The sequence below is a fragment of the Eucyclogobius newberryi genome, unplaced genomic scaffold (assembly GCF_026437365.1).
Source record: "Eucyclogobius newberryi isolate DKJ021-1_F unplaced genomic scaffold, fEucNew1.0.hap1 SCAF_14, whole genome shotgun sequence".
NCBI lineage: Eukaryota > Metazoa > Chordata > Actinopteri > Gobiiformes > Gobiidae > Eucyclogobius > Eucyclogobius newberryi.
This window is the reverse complement of record NW_027315768.1, coordinates 5,504,977-5,531,708: the sequence shown is the minus strand read 5'-3', so window position 1 is coordinate 5,531,708 and position 26,732 is coordinate 5,504,977. Positions and strand designations below refer to the sequence as shown.

The following is a 26,732-nucleotide window of genomic DNA, read 5'->3' as shown; positions in this document are numbered from 1 at the left end:
TGCTCTGTAGGTAGTGTAGTGCTCTGTAGGTAGTGTAGTGCACTGCACATGTGCTCTGTAGGTAGTGTAGCGCACATGTGCTCTGTAGGTAGTGTAGTACTTTGTAGGTAGTGTAGTGCTCTGTAGGTAGCGTAGTGCTCTGTAGGTAGCGTAGTGCACATGTGCTCTGTAACTAGTGTAGTGCTCTGTAGGTAGTGTAGTGCTCTGTAGGTAGTGTAGTGCTCTGTAGGTAGTGTCGTGCACATGTGCTCTGTAGGTAGTGTAGTGCTCTGTAGGTAGTGTAGTGCACTGCACATGTGCTCTGTAGGTAGTGTAGCGCACATGTGCTCTGTAGGTAGTGTAGTACTTTGTAGGTAGTGTAGTGCTCTGTAGGTAGCGTAGTGCTCTGTAGGTAGCGTAGTGCACATGTGCTCTGTAACTAGTGTAGTGCTCTGTAGGTAGTGTAGTGCTCTGTAGGTAGTGTTTCTCCAGTGCAGTTAAACACTGTCTCTCCTTCAGGCCTCACCGTTGTATGAGCAGTTTCCAGTCGTACTCCACCTTCAGCTCGGAGAACCTGTCTGTGTCTGATGGGGAGGAGGGGAACACCAGCGAGCACTCCCACAGCGGGCCCTCCCACAGCGGGCCCTCCCACAGCGGGCCCTCCCACAGCGGGCCCTCCCACAGCGGGCCCCTGGATCGCATGAGTGCCAGTCAGGAGGAGCACCTGGACGAGCTGCTGTCCCACACGCCCGACATCCCCATAGACATCTCCACCCAGTCGGACGGCCTGTCCGACAAGGAGTGCGCCGTGCGAAGGGTCAAGACGCAGATCTCCCTGGGCAAGCTCTGCTCCGACGACCACAGCTACGAGGTCAGCACGCTCAAAAACACACTTACAACTCCACTAATAATAAATCAAAACTTTAAAGGCAAAACAAGAGAGAATCAAGGCTAATTTAGATTAATTAAGGAGAATCATGAATACAATCGACATATTTTCTACCGTTGCATTTTAAAAACAGCACGTTTCTGTCACTTTGGTGTTACAACGATATATTTTGGGTTATTATTGTTGTGATAATACTGCATCAGCCGGAATTCAGTTTGTTGGATATTGGAAAGTTTTAAAGTATTTTTAGCCTCTAAATACTGTGGACACTAACATGACAAATAGAATACTATAGTCTGATAAATGAATAGTGTTGCTCAAATAAATCCAATGAAAAGGATGTGACAGCAGAGAGCATGAGAAGATCCTTCTGGAACTTTGGGTTCATTATTCGGCTGGAGCAGGAAGTGGAGCTCAGCATTTTTAAGGCAATGATTGATATATGTATGTATCGGTCCAATATTCATTTTTATTCATTTATTTTCAAAAATGGGACAGAGTAATTGGAACTGTTGAGCTCAGTTATTATATCGATATCAGGTGCAAATATCCATGTGAGACGTCCACACATTGTAACATGTTCTGTTCTCTTCCAGAACCCTCTGCAGTTTGGAGACTCGGACTGTGATTCCTCTGAGGCCGAGTGCTCCGACGCCACCATCAGGAACAACAAGGGCCCCCCTTCCACGTGGTGATGGGGCCCCCCTTCCACGTGGTGATGGGGCCCCCCTTCCACGTGGTGATGGGGCCCCCCTTCCACGTGGTGATGGGGCGCTCCTTCCACGTGGTAATCGGGTGCTCCTTCCACGTGGTAATCGGGTGCTCCTTCCACGTGCTAATGGGGCTCTCCTTCCACGTGGTAATGGGGCGCTCCTTCCACGTGGTAATGGGGCGCTCCTTCCACGTGGTAATGGGGCGCTCCTTCCACGTGGTAATGGGGCTCTCCTTCCACGTGGTAATGGGGCGCTCCTTCCACGTGGTAATGGGGTGCTCCTTCCACGTGGTAATGGGGCTCTCCTTCCACGTGGTAATGGGGTGCTCCTTCCACGTGGTAATGGGGCGCTCCTTCCACGTGGTAATGGGGCGCTCCTTCCACGTGGTAATGGGGCGCTCCTTCCACGTGGTAATGGGGCTCTCCTTCCACGTGGTAATGGGGCGCTCCTTCCACGTGGTAATGAGGCGCTCTTTCCACGTGGTAATGGGTGCTCCTTCCACGTGGTAATGGGGCTCTCCTTCCACGTGGTAATCGGGTGCTCCTTCCACGTGGTAATGGGGTGCTCCTTCCACGTGGTAATGGGGCTCTCCTTCCACGTGGTAATGGGGCGCTCCTTCCACGTGGTAATGGGGCGCTCCTTCCACGTGGTAATGGGGCGCTCCTTCCACGTGGTAATGGGGCGCTCCTTCCACGTGGTAATGAGGCGCTCCTTCCACGTGGTAATGGGGTGCTCCTTCCACGTGGTAATGGGGCTCTCCTTCCACGTGGTAATGGGGCGCTCCTTCCACGTGGTAATGGGGTGCTCCTTCCACGTGGTAATGGGGCGCTCCTTCCACGTGGTAATGGGGCTCTCCTTCCACGTGGTAATGGGGCGCTCCTTCCACGTGGTAATGGGGCGCTCCTTCCACGTGGTAATGGGGCTCTCCTTCCACGTGGTAATGGGGCTCTCCTTCCACGTGGTAATGGGGCGCTCCTTCCACGTGGTAATGGGGCGCTCCTTCCACGTGGTAATGGGGCGCTCCTTCCACGTGGTAATGGGGCTCTCCTTCCACGTGGTAATGGGGCGCTCCTTCCACGTGGTAATGGGGCGCTCCTTCCACGGGCTCTCCTTGTGTCTGGATGTCCTCTGCTCTACTCAGCAATAACTTCTCTCAATCAAGCCCCACAACAAGAACAACGCCGGCGTGCTCTCTTGCATCTCTGCTCACAAACGCACAGCATCGGGGCGCATCAGGGCGCATCGGGGCCCATCGGGGCGCATCGGGGCCCCATGGCAGGGATCTTCTTCTGAATGATAATGTACAGTAGATAGAGAAGCTTTCTTCATTTATTTTTGTCTGAGTTTTGAAGGAAAATTCAGGATACGCTTGTAAATAGAAGACTTAGAAGCATTTGAATTCCCGACTGTGATTAGCCTGTCTGAACAACACAATTTTTTTTTGTTAGCTTACCGCGAGCTTCGCTAGCCTCCCAAAGCTCTCCCACATTTGCACTGTTCGGCAGGGGCCCGGAAATATGAACGCTTGAATGAACAGTATGAACACCAGCATGAACAAAAGCAGACAAAACAAAACCAACTCTCTGTTGTTTCGCCGTATTTTTTTGCTGAGCTGGCTAGCACGGTGCGCGGACGGCTAACGCTAGCGCTCGACTGCATGGAGAATTAAACAGCGCCATTCTCATACGTTTTGACGGAGCAAACGGCAAAAAAAAAAAAAAGGTATTTTTTTTGTTATTCCAGTTGATATTTTGAGTATCATCGGACATCTCAGGATCGAACCAGGACTGTGACCCCAGTGGAGCGGTCCAACTAGAGTACTGTAGGACAGAATGTGGCGGATCATGCAGGGATAAACCCTTTCTCACTGTAACCATGTGGTGTGTGGAGAGTTTGTGTGGTGTCCCAGGGCCATGTGCAGCCAACACTGCAATTTATTTTCACCATTGCATTCTTATTGGCTGTTTTCAGAAAGAACATGTTCAAGCCCCTCAAATGAGCGAGTGTATTGTTCTATATAACCATTTTCCAAAAGAAAAAACACACACATACTGAAGCTGACAAGGTCTTATCCTGCTATAATCATCCAACCACAACACAACATCTGCATATTAAAAGTGCACCATACAAACTGCTTTTTAATGGTATTGCTTTGACTGGAATGTTCCAGCGTCTGGTCCTAAAGGGCAGTGCACCTTTAACAAATACATTTTAGCAGCTCTCATTAGCAGCAATACATTTTAGCAGTACTACAGGGATATATGATGTGTGGCAAACTTATTTCAAATTACTTCACAGACATTGATACATAACAAACTAGAGCTAATTGAGCAGTTTGCTTGCCAAAAAAAAATCTTAAATGATATGCTTTATAAATCTATATTTTTAACAATCTGTAATGCTTTTTTGTTTTTATATGTATCATTTGAATACTCTTATTGACTTCCGTCCCTGCTGCTGCTTCTTAACACGTTCTGGCTCTCAGGTGGAGGGGCCCAGGTCTTCAGGCGGGTGTCGGCCCCGCCCGTGTCGGCCCCGCCCGTGTCGGCCCCGCCCCGTCAGGGTTTGGGTTCACTGTCCAATGTGTCCATGCTCAGGTTTATTCCGTTGCCTCTTGAATGACAAATAAAAGCAATATATGATCTGCCACTAGATGTAAACGGGTGGATTTGATTCAAAATGATTCCTAAACTTTCCATATCATTTTTGTTTCATTGATTTGTGTTGATTCATTTTGCAAATGTTTACTTTTTTCTTTTTTTTTCTTTTTTTAAGGATCTGATGCTCAAAGAGTATATGAGACCAATATTAATCATAGCAATGTTAATTTAGCACTTTGATGTTCTTTTTTTTAACATGTATTATATTACCGTTATTGTTTTTTTATGTAATTATTTCAATTCAAAATAAGACAAATACAATGCCCCACCACTAATGTTGAAGGTATTGATATCAAATTCAAAATATAAAATAAATCTCTACTAATATGCTGTGATTGAAAAACATTGTAAAGTTAAAAAGTGAAAGTTAAATGTGTGCAGCATTTTTGACACAAAGGCACAAAAGAAAATAAGTATTTACATTGGGACTTTTCAGCATCAAGGCAAAAATTGGGTTAGTCCTGGTTTAGTCCTGGTTTAGTCCTGTTTTAGTCCCGGTTTAGTCCTGGTTTAGTCCCGGTTTAGTCCTGGTTTAGTCCCCTCACCCCCACGACTCTTCATGGCTTGTCAGTGGCGGGCATTGTATGTGTTCATGTTTTGTCCTGGGACACTGCACTTGAGTGTTTGAGGATGTAGCGTTTTTCTGTGACCCTAAAATATGTGAGTGACTGTCCGCTCACAGCGCCCTCTAGTGTTAGTTTGGTGTCATAATTATAATGCTATGAAACGTACCCTAGACTGTCCCCCTTGTGTCCCGTCTACAGTTTGGACAGCACTTTGATGACCGACTAAGAACTTCTTTGATTAACAAGTATTGGACTCCTTCTGACAGGCAGTATGGCTACAGTAACATATTTTAGATGTGTAAATGTCCCTCCACAGGCAATACTAATGCTGTATTTTCATAAGAAATATCCAAAAGAAAAATCCACAATTGCTGACAGTAATTCGTAGTTAAATTTCATATACCATTCTTCACTTAAAGCCACACTGCATAACATTTCAGCTTAAAGATAGACTAAAAAGAAACTTATTTTATAGTTAAAGATCTTCATATTGCTCAAAAATATCTGGAAATAACATATAATCTTACGTATGTATCTGATTATTAGTTTTTCTCCATGGAGATGTTTCACTGTATGGTTTAAATGTCGAATCCTACATTTATTACAGAACTGGTGTTCAGTGGGGTCGGCCCTCCGCAGATTTGACCTGTAAGTTGGCCTGGTGGTGCCAGCTGCTAGGTAGAATGAATGCCTCCAGAAAAGTAATGCAGTGAAGCTTTAAGGAGGCTTTTTTGAGCTTTTAACATTGTTCCCTCATTCAAAACATACGTGGAGTTGTATTTAGCATAATTTACTCTTGTTTCAGTCGTCATGTGACCTTCTCTCAGATCCTGATGAGGGAACGCCCGACAAACAGAAAGTAATGCTTGGATCACATCCATTATTTGAATTAAATGGCCAATAACGATAGAAATACTGCATTTCCAAATACTGTTATATTCTGTTTTGAATCCTGTTCTTCAGTGGGGATGTCATACTGCCTGGTGGTTGTTCTTCTGACCATGTCCACTGTCTTCTCTCCTCTTGAACAAATGTATGAGTGTGGTTTAATGAAGGACCTCTTCTTATGATTTTCTTTGTAGCTGGCCTACATATGTAATTCTCAAATTTAATTTATTACAATGATCTGTGAGTGTTTTTTTGCATTTATGGCAGCTTTTGTTGTGGTGACCTCTCCTGATAAGTGTTACCCCAGAAGCACAATGATGGGAGGACAGTATTGTGGAATGGACCGAGAGACATTGATATCATTTGCATTGGTTCCATTGTATACATGAACAAAGCAGGGTATTATGGGGTATTTTCCTGTCCGACTGTGACTCCATGTTGCCTCTGCATGTGGTTTTAGTTCCAGAGCTGACCCGCTCCCTCCTCGTCCTGTGTTCTGTACAGTGCAGCGGGACAAACCAGAGCAAACAACTGCATGGAATAAACGATGATGTGCTGTACCCAACTCACCGTGTCAATGGGGTTTCTTCAACCAATCATAATGTGTTTGATTTAAAACATTTGTTTGAGGAAAAATTTAAAGGTCTTATTGTAGATTGGGATCATTGAGTTGATTTGAAATGTTATCAGAAGAGGCATGTAACTGTACAAGTTATATCTTTGCATGTGTTTAAATTCAATTTAAATTTAGCAGTTACTTTATAATCCATTCAATTTGACTTTTTTGTGATTTTAAAAGACAAGACGCTGCAAGTGAATAGGAAAACAAAATGAAATATGGAGATATCAATTTGAAACGTTTTCTGTAGTTTACTCACATAAATGTAAGGACACAAATTTATTGCAACATTTACATTGTTTTCGTATAAAAATAGGGCATTTTTATGTAAAAGTATAGACCCTCTTGTTAACATAAGATGCAAATACATTTATGGAGATGATTTTGGAGATCTTTTTATTTTTAGTATTTGAGTAAACTAGGCTTTGAATTGGATATCTGAAAATCCTTCTAATCTGACAATATTGTAGAGTTTGGTCTCTTAAGGGCTGATCTTTGACATGAATCACCTGTTTGAGAACAGCAGGCGCAGTGTGTGAAACACTCCAGCAGAGGGCGTGATTGGACCACGTTCATTAGTGTTAGTGTGTCACTTCCTAGCCCAAAAATACCTGTTTTTCCATTTTGGATTTTTTTATTTCTTAAACAAACTAAAAAGACTTCTGTTTCCATGGAATCAAGCCGGCGACTTTCCCCCTTTTGAAAGTGAAATACTGTTACTTTAAAAACATACTACTACACTACTTATGCATATCTCAACAGTCTCTAGTGTCTAGTTCCTCTCGAGGCGGTGCTTATTATGTGAGAGATTCCAGACAAAGCCCACAGTTCTGTCTGAGATGCTGTGAAACAGAAGGCTGAGGAACAGGTGCCTTCACCGGGACATCTGCTCCAAGAGGCGCCAAGAGCAGCGCCTGAAGCCAACAAGAGACTGAATGATGTGAACCTGATGTGACAACTTTTCAGCTTGAAAAGGACAGCCTAAAACTAGTAGGGCCTGCACACTGCGACTTTGAATGTATGTAATGCATGTATTATTACTCATTTTTTAATCTTAGAACGGTCAGGGATCTTGAGAAAAATGAGAAAAACATATTCGAGTCCATATAAAAGAATAATTGAATGAAATATTAAAATAAAAAGACAAAAAATAATAGATAAAAGATTGTGATAGTAATACAATTATATAATAATCATCATCATTAACATCATAAAAAAGTTTTAAAAAACATAAACAAAAAAAATAACAAAGATTATGCAGTCATATTCAATGACTTCACGGTACTGTTTAATTTCTGTCACGCGCCTCCTCAAAACTACTCCTCAGCTGTCAATCACGCCCCCACAGCAGCGTGAACCAATCAAAACAAGCCTTGCTCTAACTTGTAAGCGCCTTTCCCAGTGGGCGGGACTTGCCATATCTACGAGGAGACGAGCAGGAGACAAGTCCTCCTCAGAGGTTGGAAATGGGACGCGCCCACACCCACCAGCCCTCACATCTGATTGGCCCAAGTCCATCACGCCTCTGCCCTCCGTCCAATCCCTGCCTCAGCTTCAACCCCGGCTCGCGCGTGCGTCGGTGTGCGCGCGCGTGCGTGCGTCGCCTCCCCCTAGTCCTCCTGACAACGCGACACGAGGAGTTCCACTTTGTCCTCCTCTGTCCTCCTCTGTCCTCCCGTCCTCCTCTGTCCTCCTCTGTCCTCCTCTGTCCTGTCAAGCGCTGTGTCCGGGCGGTTTCGGGGGGACGACAGCGGGAACATGGACCCTTTAGTGGCCGCGATTGACCAGGGCACCAGCTCGACCCGGTTCCTGGTGAGTTACGAAGCCTTGAAAGTCACTCGGTCTGACGAGGATGAACGTGACGCGGAACTGCTCGCCTACTTCCGAGTCTGCATCACTCTTGCTCGCGTACTTCCGAGTCTGCATCACTCTAGCTCGCGTACTTCCGAGTCTGCATCACTCTAGCTCGCGTACTTCCGAGTCTGCATCACTCTAGCTCGCGTACTTCCGAGTCTGCATCACTCTAGCTCGCGTACTTCCGAGTCTGCATCACTCTTGCCCGCGTACTTCCGAGTCTGCATCACTCTTGCTCGCGTACTTCCGAGTCTGCATCACCCTAGCTCGCGTACTTCCGAGTCTGCATCACTCTAGCTCGCGTACTTCTGAGTCTGCATCACTCTAGCTCGCGTACTTCCGAGTCTGCATCACTCTAGCTCGCGTACTTCCGAGTCTGCATCACTCTAGCTCGCGTACTTCAGAGTCTGCATCACTCTAGCTCGCGTACTTCCGAGTCTGCATCACTCTAGCTCGCGTACTTCCGAGTCTGCATCACTCTAGCTCGCGTACTTCAGAGTCTGCATCACTCTAGCTCGCGTACTTGCGAGTCTGCATCACTCTAGCTCGCGTACTTGAGAGTCTGCATCACTCTAGCTCGCGTACTTCCGAGTCTGCATCACTCTAGCTCGCGTACTTCAGAGTCTGCATCACTCTAGCTCGCGTACTTCCGAGTCTGCATCACTCTAGCTCGCGTACTTGAGAGTCTGCATCACTCTAGCTCGCGTACTTCAGAGTCTGCATCACTCTAGCTCGCGTACTTGCGAGTCTGCATCACTCTAGCTCGCGTACTTGAGAGTCTGCATCACTCTAGCTCGCGTACTTCAGAGTCTGCATCACTCTAGCTCGCATACTTCCGAGTCTGCATCACTCTAGCTCGCATACTTCCGAGTCTGCATCACTCTAGCTCGCGTACTTGAGAGTCTGCATCACTCTAGCTCGCGTACTTCCGAGTCTGCATCACTCTAGCTCGCATACTTCCGAGTCTGCATCACTCTAGCTCGCGTACTTCAGAGTCTGCATCACTCTAGCTTGCGTACTTGCGAGTCTGCATCACTCTAGCTCGCGTACTTCCGAGTCTGCATCACTCTAGCTCGCATACTTCCGAGTCTGCATCACTCTAGCTCGCGTACTTCAGAGTCTGCATCACTCTAGCTTGCGTACTTGCGAGTCTGCATCACTCTAGCTCGCGTACTTCCGAGTCTGCATCACTCTAGCTCGCATACTTCCGAGTCTGCATCACTCTAGCTCGCGTACTTCAGAGTCTGCATCACTCTAGCTCAGTGTGAACTTATTGAAGCATGTTGAGGCTGGAAAGGTGAACTCTAATGTATCAGTGGATCAATGACCTGATAAAAGCTGACAAAGGGTTAAACTCGTGATATTTCTTTGAGTGACGTCATAATAACCGTGTTTCCTCATCTTTAGTTGTATTTTGATTGTTTGAGTTAATCCTATTGTTTTGTCTCGCAACTGAGGTTCAAGTGCTCAGATCTCTCCTTTAAAGATTTATTTATTTAAAATCTGAAATAAAATATGTTCACCCCCCACCTGTCCCCGCCCACCTGTCCCCGCCCACATGCCTGTACTTCATTGTGATGATCTGGATGCCAGGCTCTGTGTGGCAGACCTTGACAGCAAATAAACCTTCATTGTGTAAGGGACGTACCAATAAACATTAGCATGCTAACAGCGCACTCTGTAATTCGATGCAGGCAGCACACAGCGACCTGATTTTGACCCTAAGAGCTGCATCTGTAATATATCTGTACTTTGTACTTTTAACTTGACTGTTGTGAATGTGAATCGGCCGCAGTCGGGTTTAAGGAGCCATGTGGTCACTCCAGACCGGTCAGCAGAGTGTGAAGGACCGGTCAGCAGAGTGTGAAGGAGACCGGTCAGCAGAGTGTGAAGGAGACCGGTCAGCAGAGTATGAAGGAGACCAGTCAGCAGAGTGTGAAGGAGACCGGTCAGCAGAGTGTGAAGGAGACCGGTCAGCAGAGTATGAAGGAGACCAGTCAGCAGAGTGTGAAGGAGACCGGTCAGCAGAGTATGAAGGAAACTGGTCAGCAGAGTATGAAGGACCGGTCAGCAGAGTATGAAGGACCGGTCAGCAGAGTATGAAGGAAACTGGTCAGCAGAGTATGAAGGACCGGTCAGCAGAGTATGAAGGACCGGTCAGGAGCCTGGAGGAGATGCCACTGTTCAAGTGTAATCTGACTTTGAACAGAATGATTCAAGTTGACACAGGTTTACTTTTATATTATAATAACTTGTAATAAATACATATTGATCAATGACATCACAAAAGTATCAGCTGACCCAATTTTCATATCACGGTGACACTAAAGTTCTCCATCTGTCTGGAAATGACTGAAAACTTTGATAAAGTTGATTTTTACTGATGATTTTCCTTAAACAACCAAGTCTTTTTGACTAAGACATGAAAAATAAATGTGAAATTAAAGTATGTTAAAATATTGCTGAATAACATTATCACAGTACTTCACAGCCCTGGAGCAACACTATATTTGTATTTATTTATTTCCCAATTCAATTTTATTTCTTATTAGAAACAAATACAATTTAGTGACATAAACAAGACAGAAAATCTGAAATCTGCTCTAAACCAAATGCTTTTACTGGACTTTAGTTGTTTTTATAGTAAAACACCAGACGAGCTCCTGTGACTGCGGCGATACAAACAAACATAGAACTGAAAAAACAAATAGTCAAAATGAATGTGTTGTTATGTGACCTTTGCAGTGTGTGACCTCACACCACTGTGCCACCACTGTACTCCAGTAAGAGTTACTTCAATATAGTGTTAAGTAGAAGTACTGTAAGCAATAATGCACTAACCCTTTATAACTGAACCTTTATAACTAACCCTTTATAACGGAACCTTTATAACTGACCCTTTATAACTGACCCTTTATAACTGAACCTTTAAAACTAACCCTTTATAACTAACCCTTTATAACGGAACCTTTATAACGGAACCTTTATAACTGACCCGTTATAACTGACCCGTTATAACTGACCTGTTATAACTGACCCTTTATAACTGACCCGTTATAACTGACCTGTTATAACTGACCCTTTATAACTGACCCGTTATAACTGACCCTTTATAACTGACCCTTTATAACTGACCCGTTATAACTGACCCTTTATAACTGAACCTTTATAACTGAACCTTTATAACTGAACCTATCTTAAGGAGGAGCGGAGCATGAAACACAAATGTAATTTCATTAGTACATATTTTTACTGTTACACAGTACACAGTGTACAGTGTACAGTGTACAGTGTACAGTACACTGTACACAGTGTACAGTGTACAGTGTACAGTGTACAGTACACTGTACACTGTACACTGTACACTGTGCACAGTGTACTGTGTACTGTACACAGTGCACTGTGTACTGTGTACAGTACACAGTGCACAGTGCACTGTGTACAGTGTACAGTGTACTGTACACTGTACACAGTACACAGTACACAGTGCACAGTGCACTGTGTACAGTGTACTGTACACAGTACACAGTACACAGTACACTGTGTACTGTGCACTGTGCACTGTACACAGTGCACAGTGCACAGTGCACTGTGTACAGTGCACAGTGTACTGTGTACTGTGTACAGTACACTGTACACTGTGCACAGTGCACTGTGCACTGTGTACAGTGTACAGTGTACTGTACACTGTACACAGTACACAGTACACAGTGCACAGTGCACTGTGTACAGTGTACAGTGTACAGTGTACTGTACACAGTACACAGTACACAGTACACTGTGTACTGTGCACTGTGCACTGTACACAGTGCACAGTGCACAGTGCACTGTGTACAGTGCACAGTGCACAGTGTACTGTGTACTGTGTACAGTACACTGTACACTGTGCACAGTGCACTGTGCACTGTGTACAGTACACTGTACAGTGATGTATTACTCAAGTTGGAGAAAACTAGGATCACTGAGGAAGACGAGGGATGTTTTCTGGGATTTTCAACAATGCTTTTCATCAACTTTTATTTTTTTTAACTTTTTTTGTTAATAGTTGAAGCGTCTTGGTCAAATATTGTCCAGTTACTTAATGACCAAACTCTGACCTGACCTTTGAACTGCTCCCAGTGGAATGTTTGAACTGCTCTCCTCAAAAGAGATTTAATAGATTGAAATATTGACACACAATAGACGAGATGAGGATTGTGATGGACATAGCACTATGATCGAGTACGAGGGAATTTTCCTGTGATTCTTTGATTAGTTCTTTGAGAGATTTTATTCAAAATGTACTTAAAATGATGCTGCTTAAAGTAAAGTGCATCACTTTTTGTTATGTTACTGTCTTATTCCAAAATTGATTAAATTCATTGTTTGTCTCAAAATTCTACAACCAATAATACCACATAATGACAACGTGAAAAGAAAGTGGTTTGAATTCTTTGCAAAGGTGCGAAAAGTAAAACACAAAAGTGCATGTACATGAGTACTCGTGTACATAAGTACTCATGTACATAAGTACTCACAGCCTTTGCTCAATACTTTGTTGAAGCTCCTTGGGCACTTATTACAGCCTCAGCTCTTTTTGAGTTTAATGTTACAAACTTACACTCTTATTTATGGACAAGGTTGTAGTGTTTTACTCCAAAAGGAATCGACGTTGGTGAGCGTCGGTTCACAGCCGTTTCCAGACCTCCTGTAGCCACGCCTTTGTCCTCCTGCTGTGTGCTGAGGACCGTTGTCTTGTTGAAGATGAACCTTTGCCTCAGTCTGAGGTCCAGAGCCTCAGTCTGAGGTCCAGAGCCTCAGTCTGAGGGTCCAGAGCATCAGTCTGAGGTCCAGAGCCTCAGTCTGAGGTCCAGAGCCTCAGTCTGAGGTCAGTCTGAGGTCCAGAGCCTCAGTCTGAGGTCCAGAGCCTCAGTCTGAGGGTCCAGAGCATCAGTCTGAGGTCCAGAGCCTCAGTCTGAGGTCCAGAGCCTCAGTCTGAGGTCCAGAGCCTCAGTCTGAGGTCAGTCTGAGGTCCAGAGCCTCAGTCTGAGGTCCAGAGCCTCAGTCTGAGGGTCCAGAGCCTCAGTCTGAGGTCAGTCTGAGGTCCAGAGCCTCAGTCTGAGGTCCAGAGCCTCAGTCTGAGGTCAGTCTGAGGTCCAGAGCCTCAGTCTGAGGTCCAGAGCCTCAGTCTGAGGTCAGTCTGAGGTCCAGAGCCTCAGTCTGAGGTCCAGAGCCTCAGTCTGAGGTCAGTCTGAGGTCCAGAGCCTCAGTCTGAGGTCCAGAGCCTCAGTCTGAGGTCAGTCTGAGGTCCAGAGCCTCAGTCTGAGGTCCAGAGCCTCAGTCTGAGGTCAGTCTGAGGTCCAGAGCCTCAGTCTGAGGTCCAGAGCCTCAGTCTGAGGTCCAGAGCCTCAGTCTGAGGTCCAGAGCCTCAGTCTGAGGTCAGTCTGAGGTCCAGAGCCTCAGTCTGAGGTCCAGAGCCTCAGTCTGAGGTCAGTCTGAGGTCCAGAGCCTCAGTCTGAGGTCCAGAGCCTCAGTCTGAGGTCCAGAGCCTCAGTCTGAGGTCAGTCTGAGGTCCAGAGCCTCAGTCTGAGGTCCAGAGCCTCAGTCTGAGGTCCAGAGCCTCTGGAGCAGGTTTACATCATGTCTCTGAACACTGTCGTCTGTCTTACTCCCCACAGCGTGATGCCACCACCATGCTTCACTGTAGGTGATGGACAGGTGATGGGCGGGGCCTATTCAAGCCAAACCAGTGATTTTTATTTGATTATTAAATTAGATGAGGAATATGTGAATAATTGATTAGTTGGGATTGATTTATTTGACACAGTTTCAGCTCTATCTTGAGCAATAAAAAGCAAGTGTAATGCCATACTGTGGAACATTTGAGGCTAAGTAATAACATATGCAGAAAGGTTTACTTAAAATCACTGAATATTGTTTCTGGAGTGTTTTTAGGACAACTTTTATTGAAGGAACTGAAAATCTCTGAATGGTTGAAATGATTGGTGATAAAAAAGTGCTGTTCTCAGTTTGTTTTGCCCAGTGAGGGCCCCAGTGATGTGAGGGCCCCAGTGAGGGCCCCAGTGATGTGAGGGCCCCAGTGAGGGCCCCAGTGACCTGTGTCATTGACCTCCTGGTTTGACCTTCGTGTCATCACTGAGCTCTCCTCAAACAGAGCAACTATGATTAGACAAAAATGTATCTCAATATGTTTTGGCATTAGATCTATAACAATATTGTGTGAATGAACATTAAAACTGAGCACACTCTGCAGAAGTAACACTTTATACACTGCACATCTCATTTTTAGTAGTTTTTATTTTACACAAAACACTTTATTCAAATTTTTTATACATCTCTCAACAGTCATGGCTAAGCTAACCGTTTCTTACAGCTAATGCTAACTTTTATTAAAATGTAAAATATAAAATAAACATCCAATTCAAGATGATTTCATTTTATTATTTAGATTTCCATTGCCTCAACAGTAGAATTAGCGTTAGCATTAGCATCGAGTCACAAACACACGCGTGTCTTTTGGTGAAGTATTCTCCCGTTTTGTAAAGAAATCACCACAACTCACTCTTCACTGATCTGATCCGAGTTATCACGAGTTAATCGATTCATCCCAACCAATCAATTAGGCTTTCACGTTCTTAAAGAAAAGAATAGTCACTCGAATAATCACTAATCGATTACCAAAATAATCATTAGTTGCAGCCGTACTATTTATTCATTTTAGACGGACTTAAACCCCATTGAGACAGAATTAGACAGGAAGTACGACGCTAACACTTTTTGATACATCTCCAGTGCAGCTGTAAGAAATATAACATGTATATAACTGTTAAAGTGTTTATAATAATGTTATAAACATACAATCACTTTGTTAAGGTTAATGTGGCACATGACATGAATAGAAATCACTGATATTAGCAACAACATATTGTCCATCCCTAATTTTGTTGTAGCTATTTATATTATTTATTGCTTCATTTTTTGCCACTTGTTCAACTTTTTTTTTTAAATATATCATCACGATTATGGCCACAGCAGTCGAGATCAGCCCAAAACACAAACTCACTTTTGTTGTTGGTGATAAAGTGTGTGGGAGGTCACGGTGTTATGTCCAGCTTTTATGGCTTTAAAGAGTGTGTGAGCGACTCTTTTATAGTTAATATTTGTCTCCTTTCTGTTTGTTCACTGTATCTGTCTGGAACACACACACCACACACACACACGGCCACGCACACATGGCCACACACAGCACACACACCACACACACACACACACACACACCACACACACACACACACAGCACACACACACACACAGCACACACACACACACACACACACACAGCACACACACACAGCACACACACCACACACACACACACACACACACAGCACACACACACACCACACACACACACACACAGCACACACACACACACAGCACACACACACACACACACACACACAGCACACACACACAGCACACACACCACACACACACACACACACACACAGCACACACACACAGCACACACACCACACACACACACACACACACAGCACACACACACACACACACACAGCACACACAACACACACACACACACACCACACACACACACACACCACACACACACACCACACACACACACACACACACACACACACAGCACACACACACAGCACACACACCACACACACACACACACACACAGCACACACACACACACACACACACACACAGACACAGCACACACACCACACACACACACACACACACACACACACAGACACACACACACACAAAAGAGACACTGACTTAACTTTCTTATACATTTCCATTCACTTAATCAAGGACTGTAGATGGAAATCGACTAACAACTAACGACTAATGAAATACTTAGGCAGCTAAAGACTTTCCCTGTAAAGCGATTAGTTGATTAAAAAGTGGCATAAGCTCTTAAAACTCGTACGTGTTTCGAGCTGACCCAAACTGCACTAGAACTGTGAGGACTTTATGCAAAACAATTACCCTTTTTACACCAAAAAAGGTGTATTTAGTTGTAAAAAAGCAGATGAACTCCTGAATCTTCAGCTCACGACATGTCCAATATTCTAAACACTTGATTAACACGACATCGACTGATTCATCGACTGATTCATCGACTGAACATCGACTGAACATCGACTGATACATCGACTGATACATCGACTGAACATCGACTGAACATCGACTGATTCATCGACTGAACATCGACTGAACATCGACTGAACATCGACTGAACATCACCTGAACATCGACTGAACATCGACTGAACATCGACTGAACATCACCTGAACATCGACTGAACATCGACTGAACATCACCTGAACATCGACTGAACATCGACTGAACATCACCTGAACATCGACTGAACATCGACTGAACATCGACTGAACATCGACTGACCAGCGGCCCTAAAGGAGACTCTGCTTAACACGCTTAATACTGATGTATACAGTTCTTTCAGTTCTAAATGTATGTGTTTTCTGAATGTTATGATTCGGGATGGGGCAGCTGTGCATGCTGGGTAATCTACAATCTAACTGAAGGCTGTCTCCTCGTACTACTACAAAGCTTTGATTGTTTATTATTCAAACTGTTTCACGTGCCACATTTGCTGGATTCAGTTTACACAGAACTTCAGTTTTGTTCCAAACACATAAAAAAAACAATGCTCAAGAAATAGATAATGTTTATTATTGGACAAATGGTCTAAAGACGTTCAAACCAGCACTCTGAGCGGAGGCTCTGAGCGGAGGCTCTGAGCGGAGGAGACTCTGAGCGGAGGCTCTGAGCGGAGGAGACTCTGAGCGGAGGCTCTGAGCGGAGGAGACTCTGAGCGGAGGCTCTGAGCGGAGGAGACTCTGAGCGGAGACTCTGAGCGGAGGCTCTGAGCGGAGGAGACTCTGAGCGGAGGTTCTGAGCGGAGGAGACTCTGAGCGGAGGCTCTGAGCGGAGGGAGACTCTGAGCGGAGGGAGGCTCTGAGCGGAGGGGCTCTGAGCGGAGGGGCTCTGAGCGGAGGGGCTCTGAGCGGCTGGGCTGGGCTTATCCTATTACCTAGTCACATGAGCGCTGACGTCCTCCACTGCCAGGATCAGGAGCAGATGATTCACTCTCTTATTTAAGAACTAGAGTTCATCCCCAGGCACACGCTTGATCACTTAAACAATTACCACTGCTCCTGAGAGGTCACCTCAGCTACAATGTATGGGTCAAATGCAGAGGACAGAGTAACTTTAAAGGAGAACTAACATTTTGAACTTATTAAACATCACAAACAAAACCAACCTTGGAACACAACACTTTCCTTGGAAACCCGGGCTCTTTTTTTTTTAAATATTTGGCAATGTTAAATGTTTTTGTATGTGATTATACTGTCTTATTTTGATAAAGAAAGAAAAAAAACAACAACAGTGAAACATTTGATACTAGCAAGCTGCAGGGGGCGCTCTATCGCCAAAGTTACTTGTTCTGCTTTAATCTTCATCAAAAGTGACATTTGGCTGGTGTGTTGCAGGTGTTCAATGCCCGCACAGCAGAACTGGTCAGTCACCATCAGGTGGAGATCACACAGAGTTTCCCTAAAGAAGGGTAAGTCTATACGGGCAGTACACATCAGCCATGTTTCCATCAGGACGGTCTGAAGGACCAGCCCGGACAGTTTCAGGGGACTTCAAGAAGTTCTAGCATAAAATAAATAACGGAAAAAGGCAAATAATAATGTCTCACCAAACGCTGACTTGTTGATAAACCGCTGTATGTCCAGTGATGGTGACTTTATATGTCGAGCCCACATGCTTAGCAACAACAAAGCTAGCACACGTTAGCATCAGCTGTTTCCTGTTTATCGATGCAGGACACTCACGCCGGAACCCAGTGCATCCAACATCATCCAAACCCAATGCATGAATAAAGATACATTAAAACATGATGCAGAGAAGTGAAATAAATCCAGAACAAGCTCAGGAGAAGCCAGTAGTCGTTTCCTGTTTTCTCCTCGCTTTAGCCACGTCTCACAGCCACACACACTCGGAATAACTAAACATCTTGTTGCTGAGATCGGCCTTATGATTAAAAAGTATAAATCAGTTTGAATTTTGATTGGATTTATTAAGAAAACATTAGTTGTGTTTGCCTGACGTCAGCTCTTGAAGTGTACACAAAACATTACAAGTCTTTGAAAACGGCGAGTACCGGTACATACTGACGTGTTCTCGGGTTTGGCACTTCTTTTCCACTCTGTTACAGGTTGTCTTATCTAGTGAGAAAGTTGGCGTAATAACTATATTACACAAGCTTGTAAAATATGAACCCCAATTATTAGGACATTTAAAGGGATAATAACACTTACACTTCATGTAAGTATTTTAACTGTTACTTTCACCAAACGTAGGGGACAGCCATGTTGGATTTTCTATCTCGGGTTCTGTTTGAAGTTCTGGTTTATTTTTGCAATTCAAAAACTGAAAAAAATCAAACCTCTAATGACGATTCTTTTGTGTGCAAATAGCTACATTTTAAACACACTACAACTGCAAAAAGGCTTTTTCCTGAACTAGATCAGTGTTTCTATCACAACAAGTTCCACCCAAGATATGATTCTGCTTTTTGACTTTGAGAAACACCATTCTAAGTCGGTGCAGTTAAACAGAGCGTTCTTTTATTCCAATTCTAGCTGCAAACAATTCTAAAACTAAACACAAGCCAATCTTCACAATCTCTTAAAACAATCATAGTTGTGGATTGTTCTAATGCTACAGTGAACCAGATGTATTGACTTTCAGCTGGGTGGAGGAGGACCCAAATGAGATCATGCGGTCAGTGTACGAGGTCATGGAGAGAACCTGTGAGAAGTTCCACCAGCTCCGAGTGGACATCTCCAGAATCAAAGGTCTGAACACCACAGGACTCCACAATCATGTCACAGGGTGAAGTGTAGGCTGGAGAAAGTCATGCAAATGTTCAGTGAATGTGTAAATAATGAAAACAAATGCACATTAAATCAGGATATCAACTGTGAGGTCAGGCAGATTGGGATCAAACGTATGTATTTTTTAGAAAGTGACGTGCGTTTTCTCCTGAAAGATGCATCCAGAAGACAAATCCATGGCAGTTGGTCAGATATAAACAATTTCAAGGATCAGAGTTCAGAATTTGAATGAGTTGAAACATTCCTTTCTATTTTAAGTTGAGCTTGTGTCACTTCCCGTTCAGGGTGAGGTGTTTTTCATTCTGAATCAAACCTGGTAAAAGAGAGACTTTGAATGCTTCCAGGAAAGAGTTTCAAATAAGATGAAAGTAGAGATGGACCAATGAAAGTCACGTCACGACCACAAACTTAAATAAATTGTATTGGCATTTTTTTGTGAAAGAGCAACACAAAGTGACTCACAAATGTGAAGTGCAAAGAAAACCGTTTGGGGTTAAAATCAACAAAAACGTAGTAGTAAATGAAGATATATCAAAGGAAAAACCTGTGCGATGAGCAGCTCAGCACAAAATATCACTGCACTGCTCTCTTATCGGTTAATAATAAAACAGTGAATGTATAATAATAATGTCTATAGGTCTTATCTTACTCAGACTCCACAATCTCTTTTACTGCCCAATCAAATACACAGCAAAGCAGAGTATATCAAAAGTCGTCAAGTTCTTAAATCATAACGTTAAATGCCTTTTTACCTCAGTTAGATTGGACCTAATTGAACTTGTATGTAAATATCTCAAAATGGTACGGTTATTTGTATTTATTGAATGTTTTTCCTCTTGATGTACTTGCTGTTGACTTCTGTTATTGCTCCTCAGCCATCGGAGTGACAAACCAGAGAGAGACCACTGTGGTGTGGGACAAGGAGACCGGAGAGCCCCTCTACAACGCCATCGGTAACTGGCTCACACGTTCACCGTCTTGTAAAAGGACCTATATTCAGGTTCGCTAGTCCGAAGGTTCGCTAGTCCAAAGGTTTTAAAGGTTCACTAGTCCGAAGGTTCGCTAGTCCGAAGGTTCGCTAGTCCGAAGGTTCGCTAGTCCGAAGGTTCGCTAGTCCGAAGGTTCGCTAGTCCGAAGGTTTTAAAGGTTCACTAGTCCGAAGGTTCGCTAGTCCGAAGGTTCGCTAGTCCGAAGGTTCGCTAGTCCGAAGGTTCGCTAGTCTGAAGGTTCGCTAGTCTGAAGGTTCGCTAGTCCGAAGGTTCGCTTGTCCGAAGGTTCGCTAGTCCGAAGGTTCGCTAGTCCGAAGGTTCGCAAGTCCGAAGAGAGCCGCGGCATTTCCCTTATAGCCCGTTATAGCCTCATGGCTAACCCTGACCTTAACCCTAACCTTAACCCTAACCCTAACCTTAACCCTAACCCTAACCTTAGCCTTAACCTTAACCCTAACCTTAACCCTAACCCTAACCTCAACCGTAACCTTAACCCGGCGCGGTCTAAAACGGCGCTAAAACGCGGTCAAATAGCGGTGCAGTTTCAGGAGCGCGCGGCCGGCACAAAAATAACATGGCAGTTTCGGCCGTGCGCCGCGACTCTGCAGACACTCCCTTATAACTTAGTGTTGACTATCTAGGTTGGCTCACTTGGGAGCTATTGAAAATAATCGTTGATTTTTTTAAGAGAAATATTCTTTAAAAATCTACAAAGGGTTACATCCTTAAATAAATATGCTTGATATTTTTTAAGATAAAACATTTTTAAACAAATACTTGTTCAATTGTGATTTAACTGGCGCACCAAGCAGCTCTTCAGCGCGCAGCTCCTCGTACCGTGCTAGTGAACCTTCGGACTAGCGAACCTTCGGACTAGCGAATCTTCGGACTAGTGAACCTTTAAAACCTTCGGACTAGCGAACCTTCGGACTAGCGAACCTTCGGACTAGCGAACCTTCGGACTAGCGAACCTTCGGACTAGCGAACCTTCGGACTAGCGAACCTTTGGACTAGCGAACCTTCGGACTAGCGAACCTTCGGACTAGTGAACCTTTAAAACCTTCAGACTAGCGAACCTTCGGACTAGCGAACCTTCGGACTAGCGAACCTTCGGACTAGCGAACCTTCGGACTAGCGAACCTTCGGACTAGTGAACCTTTAAAACCTTCGGACTAGCGAACCTTCGGACTAGCGAACCTTCGGACTAGTGAACCTTTAAAACCTTCGGACTAGCGAACCTTCGGACTAGCGAACCTTCGGACTAGCGAACCTTCGGACCAGCGAACCTTCGGACTAGCGAACCTTCGGACTAGTGAACCTTTAAAACCTTCGAACTAGCGAACCTTCGGACTAGCGAACCTTCGGACCAGCGAACCTTCGGACTAGCGAACCTTCGGACTAGCGAACCTTCGGACTAGTGAACCTTTAAAACCTTCGGACTAGTGAACCTTTAAAACCTTCGGACTAGTGAACCTTTAAAACCTTCGGACTAGTGAACCTTTAAAACCTTCGGACTAGCAAACATTCAGACTTGTGGGGGGTAACCGAAAATGTAGGCTATAGGTCTAGTGATATTGGTTGTATGCATAATCGTAATGTTTGCTAACTCTCATTTACATGTTAGATTGGCAGTAGAAGTGAGTAGTTTCAGTCTCTTATAGTAAATGCTTTGCAACACGCCCACAAATAGAATATGCAATGTTTCTGTTTTAGCACATGGCTAGATGCGCATATCCCTCAGTAGTAGTGTTCAGTACCTTCAGATTCCTCTCAAATGTTCATGCTAGCAGCTACAGTGTTCATTATGTAGATTTGATGTAAAATGTGGGTTTATTTGTGTGTAGTGTGGCTGGACCTGCGCACTCAGTCCACAGTGGAGCGGCTCATCAGCAAAGCTCCAGGACAAAACAAGAACCATCTCAAGGTACCAGCACAGCGGTCTGTCCTCAGTTACATTTGGATTTAAAATGACCTTTAAAGCAGAACTAAGTAACCCCTCACATTTTCTTTCTGTCTCATAATAAGACGGTACACCCATACAAAACATTTCACGTTGCTAAATGTGAAAAAAGAGCCAGGGTTTCTCAGGAGGGTTGACTTCGGGTCAATCTCGGAAGTCTGGTCACAGCAGGGGCGTTGATGGACACTACAAACATCCTGAAAACACATATTTAACATCACAGGGGCTTACAAAGACATTCAATGTGGGTAAAATGTTTCTTCTACTTTAACGTTTAATCCACTACTAGAGCAGTTCTAATTAGTAGTTATTGTTAGAATGTTGTCAGTGTTGGACAGCAGTTCAGCAGCATTGATAGTGAACAATCAAAAAAGTGCAATTTACTGAACAAAACATGTGCACATACAGTTCAGATTGTTCAGTCCAAGTAGCTTCTTAGACTACATGACAAAAGTAGGGCATCCAGGTTAAATGAGAAGCTCTCCATCCACAGCCTCTGAGCACCTGCCCCAGCACCCCAGGGTGTTCAGGGCAGAACTGAACACTGTTATCGCTCTCTACATCAGAGAGATTGTGCGTGTGTGTGTGTGCGTGTGCGTGTGCGTGTGTGTGTGTGTGTGTGTGCGTGCGTGTGCGTGCGCGTGCGTGCGTGGGTGTGCGCGTGGGTGGGTGTGTGTGTGTGATGCTGCTGTTGCTAAAATCCAGTTGAACTTGTGGTGTGACTTCTGAATTGACAAAACCAATACAAACTGAGTAACTTGAGCTTCTCATGTTGCTGTATATATACTTTCCTTATGGACTCGTGAAGCCCTGAGCCACTGATGATGCAGCCGCTGCACAGAGACTGGCAATAGTGAAGATAATGTAATCATAATTATGATAGATTTCCTAGGGTTCCAGAAATGCATGTGCATGTAGTGTGCATGTTAAAACAGTTCACTAAGAACTTTAATAAATTTGTTTTTTTTAAATAAGTGAGGTCCGGATCCAATGGTTTAAAGTCAGGAGAAAAAAGCCTTGAGCATAATGTCATGTGACTTAAATGTCATATGTCTCAGAGCAGGTTTATAACGTGGGTTTCAGAAGTTAAACCCCTGCAAAGCTGCTGGACCGGACTGTGTCTCCCCCTCCACTCTGAGACACTGTGCAGATGAGCTGATTCCCATCCTCACTGGCATTTTTAACACCTCCCTGGAGTCATGCCATGTCCCAGCTTCAAGTCGTCCATCATTGTTTCTGTCCCCAAGAAGCCCCGGATCACTGGACGTAATGACTACAGACTTGTGGCGCTGACGTCTGTAATCATGAAGTCATTTGAGCGCCTGGTCCTCCCCCACCGCAAGTCCTTCACCTCCCCCTGCTGGACCCCCTGCTGGACCCCCTGCTGGACCCCCTGCTGGACCCCCTGCTGGACCCCCTGTTGGACCCCCTGTTGTTCGCCTACAGAGCCAACAGGCTCTCCACTTCATCTTGCAGCATCTGGACTCCCCGGGGACCTATGCCAGGATCCTGTTTGTGGACTTCAGTTCGAGGCTACTGCTGTTGTAATTTCAGACTACAGTGCCTTGTGCGCTCTGCTGAGAAGGTCATCAGCTGCAGACTTCCATCTCTTCAGGACCTGTACCTGCTCTGGGACGAGCAGGTCAGATCACAGCCGACCCTTCTCTCTCTGGACACGGACTATTTGAGAACTTTTGAGTGTACTTTGTCCTCTCTCTGACCTGACCTAAAGCTCAGCTCCTGCACCAATCATGAGTCAGAGCTAGTTCAGCCTCTGCAGCTCAATGAGACTTAGATTCTAGAGGAGAAGGAACTGAACATGAGCCATGGCCTGAACACAACCTGAGAAGTACAAACGGATTGTACTACAGACCCTTTTAAGATAATAACAGATGGCTGTTATGCCAGAAAAACTCAAACTTAGTTTTCTTGGATCTTATTTTTACCATAATGCATGTACACATTGTTTAGTCATAAGAGGTATTAAAGGCTGCTTCTTCTCTGAGTCCACATTTTACTATGATTGGTGTCAGCCGCTCCGAGCATGACACAAGCTGACCAATAGGAGAAGTGGAAAAGCATCTGTGTGTGTGACTACAGCTGCATTAAACAGAGAAACACTGATATGTATATGATATTATGACAATTCCCCCAAACTCGCAGACGTCACTGGGTCAGATCATGAGTTGCTTCCAGTCTCCATGTGGACATCACTGTTTGCAGAAAACCCAGCGTGTGAACAGTCTTTGTATCCCTGCAGCATAAGACGGGCCTGCCCATCAGCACATACTTCAGTGCGGTCAAGCTCAGGTGGCTGCTGGACAACCTGGACGAGGTGAAGCAGGCGGTGGTGAGCGGCAGAGCCATGTTCGGCACCGTGGACTCCTGGATCATCTGGGTATGTGTCACGCAGCAGGGCTGACCACACCTCTGACCACACCTCTGACCACACCTCTGACCACACCAGTGCGGTGCGTTTGGGCTGATGTGGAAGGGACCAGTCAGTTTTGAGCCGTACTAAGGATGTGAGAAGAAACATCACATTTAACACTTATTCACAATTGTTGGCACTTTGACCAAATAACAGTTAAGTCCATCATTTGCTTTTTAGTTTGTATATTGTGACCTGAATAATCCTGATGAGCGAATAATCTTGCCCTGCCTAGTCCAGACTCTGTGGTATTCATGTATATTTATTTTTTAATATTATGGGGTAGAGTGGTACTTTCAATGCTTTGACCAGCTTTAAATCTAACTTGGTCCGTCAAAATGAACACAGTAATATTTGACCACATTTACTAGAAACATGTGACCACACAGATTTATTTTGAAAGATACTTTACAGCCAGGCTTTAAATAGGTGAATTTATTTAGATTTTTGCAATATATGAAACATTATTGAATAAAATGTGCAAAATTTGAAAGTTTTATGTCATATATAAAGAATAACGTTAACGTAAGCGCGCCGTGTGATGAATCGTGATTAGTTGATAAAAATATTTAAAAAGTAAGATTATTCTGATTTAAAAATGTAATCAATTGACAGTATTAATTGTATCATATTTTGTTAGATTAAGGACCGTGGTCTATACATCTACTTTTTGCATTGCATTTACACATGTAACTTGCATATACAGACACAAGGTTTTATTTGGACAGTATCTGTGGGACTTTTATAGTTCTGAGAAAGTACTTTGTGATTATAAAATGATTACTCTGAGCTTATAAAATCATGACCTCATTAGTGTTTTATCTGAAGTTGTAACTGTATTAATGCCTGATAAGGCTGAAGGAATGAAGGCTTCACTGTTGTGGTTCAGAGTGTGTAGAAGTGTGTAGAGGTGTGTGTAGAGGTGTGTAGAAGTGTGTAGAAGTGTAGGTTTCTTACACACTGTACAAACACTATTTTGTTAATTGAATATGGTGTTTATCCTCTTGATTAAACTGAACTGATGAAGCTAAAGTGACATTGATGTTTTCTCTCAGCGCGTGGCATGTTTGGCAGATGGTTTCTACTGTGATATATTTGATTAACTCTAATGAAACAATTGTTGCAATTAATAGATTAAGTAGTTTAGGCTTTAGTGTTTTGTAAATAGAAATAGATTTTCCAATATAATGGTCTAGATTCCACCTGTCACTGCTGTCATCACAATACAAAGAGCAGTTGGGTTTCTTATCACCAGAAGCAGTACCTCAGTTTGAGAAACACTGCCGTGGGCTACATTAAAAATGTATGAAAAGAGGGTTATGTATATGTAGACTTTGCGAGTCCATCATTAAAAAAGTCCTGGGAAACATTTTAAGCAAAGCATTGAAACCGTGGCTGCTGATATCCATGGTAACCGTACTGTTGTTGTGTCTCTGGGCACTGCACTCTCACACTGCAGAAACATAACCCTAAAGTCTGCTAAATTGACTTTTGCAAACGTCTCATCATTTTAAAAGGTCACATCCTCCTCAAAAACACGCTTGGACTTTGTTTCATCGACACATTTAGATTCATCTCGCTGCGATCGAAGCTCTTTTTTTGTCTTTGAACTGCTCGATTCCCTCTTTCTGCCCAGTGTCTGACCGGAGGCAGAAACGGAGGCGTCCACTGCACAGACGTGACCAACGCCAGCCGAACCATGCTCTTCAACATCCACTCGCTCAGCTGGGACCACGAGCTCTGCAGGTCCCAAAATACTCTCATACATGAATATCTGCAAATCTTAAAGCGGATTCACTATAATAAATCGACTATGAGGAAACTATTGATGAGGAAACACTGTGTGTGTTTCCTCAAAAGGTGTATTTTGTCTGATTCCTGCATGTTTGAGTTAATGCTGTATTGTCCTGCAACTGAGGCTCGAGTGCTCAGAAAAGACCTGTTGTTACCACCCCCCTATCCCCGCCCACATCCTGTACACAGATGGGGTTAAAAAATCCAAATCCATTTTTCAAAACTATTTATGTTTGCATTTCTTTCAGTGAATAAAGTCTGCGCTCGGTCCGTCCTTAACCTTTGACCTGTGTTTGTGCCTGATTCTGCTTCTTTCTGCAGGTACTTTGACGTTCCCATGGAGATCCTGCCCAAAGTCCGGAGCTCGTCTGAGATCTACGGCTACATGGTGAGATCAGGTGTTCTCGTAAAGCGTTCAGG

General features: G+C 44.2%; 2 protein-coding genes across 5 annotated transcripts in view; both read left to right on the top strand.

Moving 5' to 3' along the window:
• The window catches only part of map3k13 (mitogen-activated protein kinase kinase kinase 13), a 76,845-nt gene extending 75,245 nt beyond the window's left edge, over positions 1-1,600 (top strand). For 2 of the 3 annotated variants that reach the window (XM_072444218.1, XM_072444219.1), the window contains 2 exons: positions 499-850; positions 1,465-1,600. In XM_072444218.1, the coding sequence (XP_072300319.1) occupies positions 499-850; positions 1,465-1,563 (451 nt within the window). In that variant the 3' untranslated portion in view covers positions 1,564-1,600. The remainder of the gene's footprint in view (positions 1-498; positions 851-1,464) is intronic. The other variant, XM_072444220.1, reaches the window with a different exon arrangement.
• Positions 1,601-7,945: 6,345 nt separating this feature from the next.
• Positions 7,946-26,732, top strand: part of LOC140359337 (glycerol kinase-like) — a 39,639-nt gene continuing 20,852 nt past the window's right edge. For both annotated transcript variants that reach the window (XM_072444217.1, XM_072444216.1), the window contains exons 1-8: positions 7,946-8,126; positions 17,726-17,799; positions 18,993-19,099; positions 20,014-20,091; positions 21,972-22,051; positions 24,348-24,485; positions 26,155-26,264; positions 26,634-26,700. In XM_072444217.1, the coding sequence (XP_072300318.1) occupies positions 8,073-8,126; positions 17,726-17,799; positions 18,993-19,099; positions 20,014-20,091; positions 21,972-22,051; positions 24,348-24,485; positions 26,155-26,264; positions 26,634-26,700 (708 nt within the window). In that variant the 5' untranslated portion in view covers positions 7,946-8,072. The remainder of the gene's footprint in view (positions 8,127-17,725; positions 17,800-18,992; positions 19,100-20,013; positions 20,092-21,971; positions 22,052-24,347; positions 24,486-26,154; positions 26,265-26,633; positions 26,701-26,732) is intronic.